The sequence below is a fragment of the Oncorhynchus kisutch genome, unplaced genomic scaffold (assembly GCF_002021735.2).
Source record: "Oncorhynchus kisutch isolate 150728-3 unplaced genomic scaffold, Okis_V2 Okis06b-Okis10b_hom, whole genome shotgun sequence".
NCBI classification, from domain to species: domain Eukaryota; kingdom Metazoa; phylum Chordata; class Actinopteri; order Salmoniformes; family Salmonidae; genus Oncorhynchus; species Oncorhynchus kisutch.
In genome coordinates this window covers 15,840,604-15,852,969 of record NW_022261983.1, presented here as the reverse complement: position 1 = coordinate 15,852,969, position 12,366 = coordinate 15,840,604, and the positions used below count along the sequence as shown (strand labels likewise).

At 47.6% G+C, this 12,366-nt stretch overlaps 1 protein-coding gene across 2 annotated transcripts in view; it reads left to right on the top strand.

The window, feature by feature from the left end:
• LOC116352974 (polycomb protein suz12-A-like) overlaps positions 1-12,366 on the top strand; it is a 33,775-nt gene that overhangs the window by 9,279 nt on the left and 12,130 nt on the right. For both annotated transcript variants that reach the window (XM_031813673.1, XM_031813672.1), the window contains 10 exons: positions 1,159-1,227; positions 2,130-2,179; positions 2,898-2,983; positions 3,785-4,028; positions 6,138-6,237; positions 7,156-7,261; positions 8,100-8,283; positions 9,022-9,113; positions 11,018-11,161; positions 11,489-11,646. In XM_031813673.1, coding sequence (XP_031669533.1) covers positions 1,159-1,227; positions 2,130-2,179; positions 2,898-2,983; positions 3,785-4,028; positions 6,138-6,237; positions 7,156-7,261; positions 8,100-8,283; positions 9,022-9,113; positions 11,018-11,161; positions 11,489-11,646 — 1,233 coding nt within the window. The remainder of the gene's footprint in view (positions 1-1,158; positions 1,228-2,129; positions 2,180-2,897; positions 2,984-3,784; positions 4,029-6,137; positions 6,238-7,155; positions 7,262-8,099; positions 8,284-9,021; positions 9,114-11,017; positions 11,162-11,488; positions 11,647-12,366) is intronic.

Sequence of the window (12,366 nt, the reverse complement as noted above, 5' to 3'; positions counted from 1 at the left end):
CACGTACGGGGCTCTAGTTCATAACGGCTGTCAGTCAAAACCCATACAGAGCTGTGAAGCACAGAGCCTGAGCTCTGACGTCATGTATAGCATGTTACTGAACAGCCACAGCTCTGACGTCATGTATAGCATGTTACTGAACAGCCACTGAGCTCTGACGTCATGTATAGCATGTTACTGAACAGCCACTGAGCTCTGACATGTATAGCATGTTACTGAACAGACACTGAGCTCTGACGTCATGTATAGCATGTTACTGTACACACACTGAGCTCTGACGTCATGTATAGCATGTTACTGTACAGACACTGAGCTCTGACGTCATGTATAGCGTGTTACTGAACAGACACTGAGCTCTGACGTCATGTATAGCATGTTACTGAACAGACACTGAGCTCTGACGTCATGTATAGCACGTTACTGAACAGCCACTGAGCTCTGACGTCATGTATAGCATGTTACTGAACAGACACTGAGCTCTGACATGTATAGCATGTTACTGAACAGCCACTGAGCTCTGACGTCATGTATAGCATGTTACTGAACAGCCGCTGAGCTCTGACATGTATAGCATGTTACTGAACAGCCACTGAGCTCTGACGTCATGTATAGCGTGTTACTGAACAGCCACTGAGCTCTGACGTCATGTATAGCATGTTACTGAACAGCCACTGAGCTCTGACGTCATGTATAGCATGTTACTGTACAGCCACTGAGCTCTGACGTCATGTATAGCGTGTTACTGAACAGCCACAGCTCTGACGTCATGTATAGTGTGTTACCGAACAGACACTGTTACAGTTTAGGAGATTTATAAATACCCCCAAATCTGCCATTTTCACTCCATTTTCAAGGAGTGTACAGAGCTCAATGGGTTGAATACATCCTCACTTTACGATGATATATATCTTCATTTTGTGGTGTCGTCTGATTCTCCCAATTTCACACTTCCTGTCATGGATTTAACATCATTGGATGGTTGTAGGGGCAGTGGGTGGGGCAGTGGGTGGGGCACTTTTCCAGCGTGGTTAAATCCTTGACTGGGAGTATGCAACACAAGTGTGGAGGAGGAGGAGGACACAGCCTCAGAGATGCAGTGTAAATCCCCAGTGTGTCCTGTCTATTAACCCTGGGGGGGTTCTCTGGGGGGGGGGTCAGGAAGTCCTCCAGGGTGGATCACCTGCTGTACAGAGTGGAGAAGAAGAGGGCTGAGCAGAAGGCACACAGGTAAACAGACCATCATCTTCCAGAGCTGTGTTCCAATACTAACCACACTAACTGGGGTGGCTGGTTAGCCTAGTGGTTAGAGCGTTGGACTAGTAACCGGAAGGTTGCAAGTGTCAGCTCGGGGATTTGAAATCTGTAGTTCTGCTCCTGAACAGGCAGCTAACCCACTAGGGTTAACACTTTGAGAGCCAAACACTCTGAATTTACAAACAGACAATCTGACAACACAACTCTGGCAGTCCAGATTTGAATTTATGAACACACCCGAAGTCGTAAAATGTCTAGCTAGTTATTTGTTATGCTAACAAGATAGCAAGAGGTTGCATAGCAACAGAATCAACTTCCTGCAGACGGGCGAAGAGCTAGTACGCTCAACTGAAAGGATACTGTTTGTTTACAGTTTACTTACATTTTTACTAATAGTATATATTCATTAAGTATGTAGTATACAGTATGTTAGTATGGGTACTCATTAAGTATGTAGTGTACAGTATGTTAGTATGGGTACTCATTAAGTAGGTAGTATACAGTATGTTAGTATGGGTACTCATTAAGTAGGTAGTATACAGTATGTTAGTATGGGTACTCATTAAGTAGGTAGTATACAGTATGTTAGTATGGGTATTCGAACACAGCTCTGGTCTTTTTCCATTAGTCCACTGTTGATACAGTGATGATGTGGCCTGCTACACTTTCCTTGTTGAAAGTTCTCCAGGCCAATGTCCTGTACTTTAACCAATGACCAAAATGGGACTGTATCAATGAGTAGAATATCGTTTTTGAGTGGACTATTACTTTAACTCCCAAAGTGCTTGATATCCATAGTCCCAAAACACCCATTCACACCTGAAAGAATAAGATCTAAGGTCTTTTTGGTAACTCTTGTCTAACTCTGTCCCCAGCCTGGCTTCACACCTGCAACTCACCTTCACTGGGTTCTTTCATAAAGTCGGTAAGTGTTTAACTTGATGTTTGTAGGGATGATGGTCGGCAAGTGTTTAACTTAATGTTTGTAGGGATGATGGTCGGTAAGTGTTTAACTTGATGTTTGTAGGGATGATGGTCGGTAAGTGTTTAACTTGATGTTTGTAGGTATGATGGTCGGTAAGTGTTTAACTTGATGTTTGTAGGGATGATGGTCGGTAAGTGTTTAACTTGTTTGCAGGGACGATGGCATATATCAATTGAATCAGATATCAAATGCACGTTATTTGTTTAAATCCTGACGGTTACTGTCTTCTTATTCCCCCATCCTGACGGTTACTGTCTTCTTATTCCCTCTCATCCTGACGGTTACTGTCTTCTTATTCCCCTCTCATCCTGACGGTTACTGTCTTCTTATTCCCCTCTCATCCTGACGGTTACTGTCTCCTTATTCCCCTCTCATTCCCCCCTCATCCTGACGGTTACTGTCTTCTCATTCCCCTCTCATCCTGACGGTTACTGTCTTCTCATTCCCCTCTCATCCTGACGGTTACTGTCTTCTCATTCCCCTCTCATCCTGACGGTTACTGTCTTCTCATTCCCCTTTAATCCTGACGGTTACTGTCTTCTCATTCCCCTTTAATCCTGACGGTTACTGTCTTCTCATTCCCCTCTCATCCTGACGGTTACTGTCTTCTCATTCCCCTCTCATCCTGACGGTTACTGTCTTCTTATTCCCTCTACAGAGAAGTCATCAGTAGCCTCAGAGAATGAGCAGAACTCTGTTTCTCTAGAGGTGCTGCTGGTTAAAGTCTGTCACAAGAAGAGGAAGGTAAGAGCGAGAGAGTGTGAGAGCGTCTGCTAAATGTCAAAAATGTAAATGTGTGTGTGTGTACGCGCTCACATCATCTCTCATTTTACCCCTCTATCTCTCATCCTCTTTTCTCCCCACTCTCCTATACACATTTCCACTCCCCCGTTCTCTCTCATCCTCTTCTCTCTTTTCTCCCCACTCTCCCATACACATTTCCACTCCCCCGTTCTCTCCCATACACATTTCCACTCCCCTGTTCTCTCCCATCCTCTTCTCTCTTTTCTCCCCACTCTCTCATATACATTTCCACTCCCCTGTTCTCTCTCATCCTCTTCTCTCTTTTCTCCTCACTCTCCCATACACATTCCCACTCCCCCGTTCTCTCCCATACACATTTCCACTCCCCTGTTCTCTCCCATCCTCTTCTCTCTTTTCTCCCCACTCTCCCATACACATTCCCACTCCCCTGTTCTCTCCCATCCTCTTCTCTCTTTTCTCCCCACTCTCCCATACACATTCCCACTCCCCCATTCTCTCCCATACACATTTCCACTCCCCTGTTCTCTCCCATCCTCTTCTCTCTTTTCTCCCCACTCTCTCATATACATTTCCACTCCCCTGTTCTCTCTCATCCTCTTCTCTCTTTTCTCCCCACTCTCCCATACACATTCCCACTCCCCCGTTCTCTCCCATACACATTTCCACTCCCCCGTTCTCTCCCATACACATTTCCACTCCCCCGTTCTCTCCCATACACATTCCCACTCCCCCGTTCTCTCCCATACACATTCCCACTCCCCCGTTCTCTCCCACCCCCAGGATGTGAGCTGTCCAGTGAAGCAGGTTCCTACAGGGAAGAAACAGGTGCCTCTGAACCCAGACAGCAGCACTCCCAGCAGTCAGCCCAAGCCGGGCTCCTGTCCTTCTCTGGTGGTGTCCAGTAGTGAGTTTGATGCCAGCAACGGCCACACGGTTAAGTCCTACTCCCTGTTGTTCAGAGTGTCTGGACCAGGCAGGACGCAGCACAACGGATTGGTCAATGGACAGACCAATGAGAATATAGGTAGGCTTAGTGCTGGAATTAAACTACATGTGGGTGGGGGGAACTCCAGTCTTGTATTGGTACAGAGGATGTGTGTGTGTGTGTGTGAACCCCAGTCTTGTATTGGTACAGAGGATGTGTGTGTGTGTGTGTGAACCCCAGTCTTGTATTGGTACAGGGTGTGTGTGTGTGTGTGTGTGAACCCCAGTCTTGTATTGGTACAGGGTGTGTGTGTGTGAACCCCAGTCTTGTATTGGTACAGGGTGTGTGTGTGTGTTAACCCTAGTCTTGTATTAGAACATAGGATGTGTGTGTGTGTGTGTGTGTGTGTGTTAACCCTAGTCTTGTATTGGTACAGAGGATGTGTGTGTGTGTGTGTTAATCCTAGTCTTGTATTGGTACAGAGGATGTGTGTGTGTGTGTGTGTGTGTGTGTTAACCCCAGTCTTGTATTGGTACAGAGGATGTGTGTGTGTGTGTGTGTGTGTGCTAACCCCAGTCTTGTATTGGAACAGAGGATGTGTGTGTGTGTTAACCCCAGTCTTGTATTGGAACAGAGGATGTGTGTGTGTGTGTTAACCCCAGTCTTGTATTGGTACAGAGGATGTGTGTGTGTGTGTGTGTGTGTTAACCCCAGTCTTGTATTGGTACAGAGGATGTGTGTGTGTGTTAACCCCAGTCTTGTATTGGTACAGAGGATGTGTGTGTGTGTGTTAACCCCAGTCTTGTATTGGTACAGAGGATGTGTGTGTGTGTGTGTTAACCCCAGTCTTGTATTGGTACAGAGGATGTGTGTGTGTGTGTGTGTGTTAACCCCAGTCTTGTATTGGTACAGAGGATGTGTGTGTGTGTGTGTGTGTGTGTGTGTGCTAACCCCAGTCTTGTATTGGAACAGAGGATGTGTGTGTGTGTGTTAACCCCAGTCTTGTATTGGAACAGAGGATGTGTGTGTGTGTGTTAACCCCAGTCTTGTATTGGTACAGAGGATGTGTGTGTGTGTGTGTGTTAACCCCAGTCTTGTATTGGTACAGAGGATGTGTGTGTGTGTTAACCCCAGTCTTGTATTGGTACAGAGGATGTGTGTGTGTGTGTGTTAACCCCAGTCTTGTATTGGTACAGAGGATGTGTGTGTTAACCCCAGTCTTGTATTGGTACAGAGGATGTGTGTGTGTGTGTGTTAACCCCAGTCTTGTATTGGTACAGAGGATGTGTGTGTGTGTGTGTGTGTGTGTGTGTGTGTGTGTGTGTGTGTGTGTGCTAACCCCAGTCTTGTATTGGAACAGAGGATGTGTGTGTGTGTGTTAACCCCAGTCTTGTATTGGAACAGAGGATGTGTGTGTGTGTTAACCCCAGTCTTGTATTGGAACAGAGGATGTGTGTGTGTGTTAACCCCAGTCTTGTATTGGAACAGAGGATGTGTGTGTGTGTGTGTGTGTGTTAACCCCAGTCTTGTATTGGTACAGAGGATGTGTGTGTGTGTTAACCCCAGTCTTGTATTGGTACAGAGGATGTGTGTGTGTGTGTGTTAACCCCAGTCTTGTATTGGTACAGAGGATGTGTGTGTGTGTGTGTGTGTGTGTGTGTGTTAACCCCAGTCTTGTATTGGAACAGAGGATGTGTGTGTGTGTGTGTTAACCCCAGTCTTGTATTGGTACAGAGGATGTGTGTGTGTGTTAACCCCAGTCTTGTATTGGTACAGAGGATGTGTGTGTGTGTTAACCCCAGTCTTGTATTGGTACAGAGGATGTGTGTGTGTGTTAACCCCAGTCTTGTATTGGTACAGAGGATGTGTGTGTGTGTTAACCCCAGTCTTGTATTGGTACAGAGGGTGTGTGTGTGTGTGTGTGTGTGTGTGTGTGTGTGTGTGTGTGTGTGTGTTAACCCCAGTCTTGTATTGGTACAGAGGATGTGTGTGTGTGTTAACCCCAGTCTTGTATTGGTACAGAGGATGTGTGTGTGTGTGTTAACCCCAGTCTTGTATTGGTACAGAGGGTGTGTGTGTGTGTTAACCCCAGTCTTGTATTGGTACAGAGGGTGTGTGTGTGTGTGTGTGTTAACCCCAGTCTTGTATTGGTACAGAGGGTGTGTGTGTGTGTGTGTGTGTGTTAACCCCAGTCTTGTATTGGTACAGAGGATGTGTGTAACAGGAAGAAGAGAAGCTCCACCGTCAGACAAGAAGAAGTTGGAGAAACGACGTTCGTAGCTCAGATGACTGTGTTTGATAAGAACAGGTACACACACACACACACACACACACACACACACACACACACACACACACACACACACACACACACACAGAGAGAGAGAGCTATGTCTTACTATACTTGAGGACTTTTTGGGAACCAACAATTTGATTCCCATTCAAGTTCTTATTTTCCCTAACCCTTAAACTTAACCCCTAAACCTAACCCCTAACCCCTAAACCTAACCCCTAACCCCTAAACCTAACCCTAAAATAGACTTTAACCAGTGTGGACCGGCTGAATGTCCTCACTTGTCTGAATTATAGTTGGTTTACTACTCTTGGACTTTAGGTACTCACCAGTATAGTACAGTGTACACACACACACACACACACACACACACACACACACACACACACACACACACACACACAGGGTTGTGTTCTTTTGTTATTCATCTTTCACACACACACTCTGTCTCTTTCTCATTCTCACTCTCATATGCTGCACACGTCTCCGGGGGACTGCGTGGCTTGTCCCGCGTCTCCGGGGGACTGCGTGGCTTGTCCCGCGTCTCCGGGGGACTGCGTGGCTTGTCCCGCGTCTCCGGGGGACTGCGTGGCTTGTCTCGCGTCTCCGGGGGACTGCGTGGCTTGTCTCGCGTCTCCGGGGGACTGCGTGGCTTGTCTCGCGTCTCCGGGGGACTGCGTGGCTTGTCTCGCGTCTCCGGGGGACTGCGGGGCTTGTCCCGCGTCTCCGGGGGACTGCGGGGCTTGTCCCGCGTCTCCGGGGGACTGCGGGGCTTGTCCCACAACAACTGCATTGCAGTTGGCCTTCTAGAAATCACCTTCACAAAAACCGACTCTTCATCACCGATCTGAAGCTCTGGAAGACCTTTCGGGCGTCTGCAGTTGTTGGATGGCCTCTATCTGTTGCTGTTAATGTTTTTGTGTGTGTGTGTAGGCGTCTGCAGTTGTTAGATGGAGAGTATGAGGTGTCTATGCAGCAGATGGTGGACTGTCCTGTCAACAAGAAGAGAGCTACCTGGGAAACAAACCTGGATGGAAAGGTACGTGTGTGTTGATACAGTCCAGACTCCCAGTACAGGCTAAGTGGAGAGCTAACATGATACAGTCCAGACTCCCAGTACAGGCTAAGTGGGGAGCTAACATGATACAGTCCAGACTCCCAGTACAGGCTAAGTGGAGAGCTAACATGATACAGTCCAGACTCCCAGTACAGGCTAAGTGGAGAGCTGACATGACACAGTCCAGACTACCAGTACAGGCTAAGTGGAGAGCTGACATGACACAGTCCAGACTCCCAGTACAGGCTAAGTGGAGAGCTGACATGATACAGTCCAGACTCCCAGTGGAGGCTAAGTGGAGAGCTAACATGATACAGTCCAGACTCCCAGTACAGGCTAAGTGGAGAGCTAACATGATACAGTCCAGACTCCCAGTACAGGCTAAGTGGCGACAGGCACGGTGCAGTCCAGACTCCCAGTACAGGCTAAGTGGCGACAGGCACGGTGCAGTCCAGACTCCCAGTACAGGCTAAGTGGCGACAGGCACGGTGCAGTCCAGACTCCCAGTACAGGCTAAGTGGCGACAGGCACGGTGCAGTCCAGACTCCCAGTACAGGCTAAGTGGCGACAGGCACGGTGCACTCCGTTGGGGACATCGACTGCGTTGATAAACAAATTTGATCCGTGAGACACATTTGGCAGGAAGTATCGAAAATAAAAATGATTGTACCAAAAAAGTACAGAAGTTTTGTATAGGGTGCATCACTAGTATGTAATTCCTCCTCCCAGGCCCCTGGTCTTCCTCTCTGAACAGACAGGAAGAGGTCAGCACTTCCCTTTACTCATGTCTCTCTCTCTCTCCCTCCTCCACTTTCTGTAGCTCCTCCCTCCGTTTGAGACGTTCTCCAAGGGTCCTACTCTCCAGTTCACACTGCGTTGGACAGGCGAGCCCAGTGATAGGTCGACGGCCCCTGTGGCCAAACCCCTCGCCACGCGGAACGCTGACGCTAGCAGCCTGACCTCCGACCCTAAGCCCTGCTCCCTCAGACCCACTCAGACCGTAGGTGAGACACGGGCCGGACGACGCACTCGCACATTGACAGACTGTTGTAATCTGTAGAAGCTCACCAAATGGTGTCAATTTAAAGGGATTCTTTAACATATACCATGTTTAAATGAATATCATTTTTATGTCTTTGCTTCCGGTATAAAATAAGTTATTAAGAGGTAGTTTTGTGAGCCAATGCTAACTAGCGTTAGCACAATGACTGGAAGTCTGTGGTATCTGCTAGCGAACATTAGTTAGCAATTGCGCCAGTGATAGTTAGCAACATCCTTCATACTGGACACCGAGAAATAAAAGTAGTATCCACGAGTTCATCTGATTTCTGGGGAAGTAGAAAAATAACCTCACTACCAAAATCCTGAAGTATCCCTTTAAACATGGAACACGTTAAAGAATCCCTTTAAACATGGAACACGTTAAAGAATCCCTTTAAACATGGAACACGTTAAAGAATCCCTTTAAACGTGGAACACGTTAAAGAATCCCTTTAAACGTGGAACACGTTAAAGAATCCCTTTAAACGTGGAACACCTTAAAGAATCCCTTTAAACGTGGAACACCTTAAAGAATCCCTTTAAACGTGGGACACGTTCTATGACATCATCAAAGAATCCCTTTAAACGTGGGACACGTTCTATGACCTCACCAAAGAATCCCTTTAAACGTGGTACACGTTCTATGACCTCACCAAAGAATCCCTTTAAACTTGGAACACGTTTCTTCCCTCTCTCTGTAGCTGTGAAAGACTCATTCAGCAGTACAGAGTTTCAGATGAGACAAGAACACACACTTGAGGAACCAAGTGACAATCTACGCATATTCTACCAGGTGAGAGGGAGAAACACACTTGTATTCATGACTTTAGGGCAGATTGCATTGTGAAGTCTATGTCTGAATCACAGTTGTGTTGTGCTTGTCTTTTGTTCTCTTGTTATGTGTCTGACTGGAGGTGGATGGTATGAGAGACCTGGTCCTTTATAACAGATCTGACTGGGGGTTATTAGAGACCTGGTCCTTTATAACAGGTCTGACTGGGGGGTGGATGGTATGAGAGACCTGGTCCTTTATAACAGGTCTGACTGGAGGTGGATGGTATGAGAGACCTGGTCCTTTATAACAGGTCTGACTGGAGGTGGATGGTATGAGAGACCTGGTCCATTATAACAGGTCTGACTGGAGGTGGATGGTATGAGAGACCTGGTCCTTTATAACAGGTCTGACTGGAGGTGGATGGTATGAGAGACCTGGTCCATTATAACAGGTCTGACTGGGGGTTATTAGAGACCTGGTCCTTTATAACAGGTCTGACTGGGGGGTGGATGGTATGAGAGACCTGGTCCTTTATAACAGGTCTGACTGGAGGTGGATGGTATGAGAGACCTGGTCCTTTATAACAGGTCTGACTGGAGGTGGATGGTATGAGAGACCTGGTCCATTATAACAGGTCTGACTGGAGGTGGATGGTATGAGAGACCTGGTCCTTTATAACAGGTCTGACTGGAGGTGGATGGTATGAGAGACCTGGTCCATTATAACAGGTCTGACTGGGGGTTATTAGAGACCTGGTCCTTTATAACAGGTCTGACTGGGGGGTGGATGGTATGAGAGACCTGGTCCATTATAACAGGTCTGACTGGGGGTTATTAGAGACCTGGTCCTTTATAACAGGTCTGACTGGAGGTGGATGGTATTAGAGACCTGTGCCTTTATAACAGGTCTGACTGGGGGGTGGATGGTATGAGAGACCTGGTCCTTTATAACAGGTCTGACTGGGGGGTGGATGGTATTAGAGACCTGGTCCTTTATAACAGGTCTGACTGGGGGTTATTAGAGACCTGGTCCTTTATAACAGGTCTGACTGGGGGGTGGATGGTATTAGAGACCTGGTCCTTTATAACAGATCTGACTGGGGGGTGGATGGTATTAGAGACCTGGTCCTTTATAACAGGTCTGACTGGGGGGTGGATGGTATTAGAGACCTGGTCCTTTATAACAGGTCTGACTGGGGGGTGGATGGTATTAGAGACCTGGTCCTTTATAACAGGTCTGACTGGGGGGTGGATGGTATTAGAGACCTGGTCCTTTATAACAGGTCTGACTGGGGGGGTGGATGGTATTAGAGACCTGGTCCTTTATAACAGGTCTGATGGGGTTATTAGAGACCTGGTCCTTTATAACAGGTCTGACTGGGGGGGTGGATGGTATTAGAGACCTGGTCCTTTATAACAGGTCTGACGGGGTTATTAGAGACCTGGTCCTTTATAACAGGTCTGACTGGGGGGTGGATGGTATTAGAGACCTGGTCCTTTATAACAGGTCTGACTGGGGGTTATTAGAGACCTGGTCCTTTATAACAGGTCTGACTGGGGGGTGGATGGTATTAGAGACCTGGTCCTTTATAGCAGGTCTGCATCCTGTTCCCTATATAGTGCCCTTCATTTGACCAGGGCCCATGGTTCACTATGTAGGCCATAGGGTCCCATTTGGTACAATGTATTTCAGACTTGGCTGTCTATGATGGGGAGTTTCATAGTTTCTACTGACTCATACTCTATGGTCAGACTGGCTGACCTTTTGTGTAGAATTACATCGTCTATATCCTTCTCACGCTCTCCCTCCCTCACCCCTCTCCTCCCTCCCTCCCTACCTCCCTCCCTCACCCCTCTCTCTCTCCCTCCCTCACCCCTCTCTCTCTCCCTCCCTCACCCCTCTCTCTCTACTTCTGTCTCTAGTTCCTGTATAACCACAACACACAGCAGCAGACCGAGGCTAGAGATGACCTCCACTGTCCCTGGTGCACTCTGAACTGTAGGAGACTCTACAGTCTCCTCAAACACCTCAAACTGGCCCACAGCAGATTCATCTTCAACTACGTGGTGAGAGCGAGGGGAAGCGAGAGAGAGAGACCCAGAGACAGAGTGTGTGTGTGTCTGGTGCACTCTGAACTGTGGAGGACTACAGTCTCCTCAAACTGGCCCACAGCAGATTCATCTTCAACGATGACTGCATTTAGACAGGCAGCCCAATTCTGATATTTTGCCAATAATTGGGTTGGCTGTGTAAACAGCCTAGGAGGTGAGAGAGACCGGGGGTGTGTGTGTGGGGTTGTACTGTCAGGAGCTGTACATATTGGGGGCTGAATAAGGGCTGGTTATTAAACTATACAGGTCTGTTGTGATTGACATGTTCTATGACCTCACCAGCCCCACCCTAAAGGAGCGAGGATAGACGTGTCTATTAATGAGCGTTACGACGGGGTGCACGCTGGGAATCCTCGGGATATTCACAGTCAGCCCGGCTTCGCCTTCAGCAGGAACGGACCCGTCAAGAGATCCCCCGTCACACACATCCTCGTCTGCAGGTAACTGGGTACACACGACTGGGTCACACACACACACCTTCATCTGCAGGTTACACAGACAGACACACACCTTCATCTGCAGGTAACTGGGTACACACGTCTGGATCACACACGCACACCTTCATCTGCAGGTTAAACAGACAGACACACACCTTCATCTGCAGGTAACTGGGTACACATGTGTGGGTCACACACACACTCACACACACACACCTTCATCTGCAGGTAACTGGGTCACACACACACACCTTCATCTGCAGGTAACGCAGACAGACAGACACACACCCCTATAGTCGTCAAGGCCAAGTCAACTAGAAGTCCAGGTAGCAGATAAAGGGACCTATCAGATATGTATGTAGTTGCTGCTGTACATGAACTAATATACATGGGTTCTGACTGGTTTGTTACTTTACAATTGTAAAATGATATGCTCCCTGCTTTTCAAATCCAAGAAGACTGCTGGAAAGCCTGAACGCAACATGGTCATTTCTGAGAGTCACACAGTGGAGGAACATGTTGTCTGTAGTCTACTGTACATGGAGGGACATATTGTCTGTCTGTAGTCTACTGTACATGGAGGGACATATTGTCTGTCTGTAGTCTACTGTACATGATGGAGGGACATATAGTCTGTCTGTAGTCTACTGTACATGATGGAGGAACATGTTGTCTGTCTGTAGTCTACTGTACATGATGGAGGAACATATTGTCTGTCTGTAG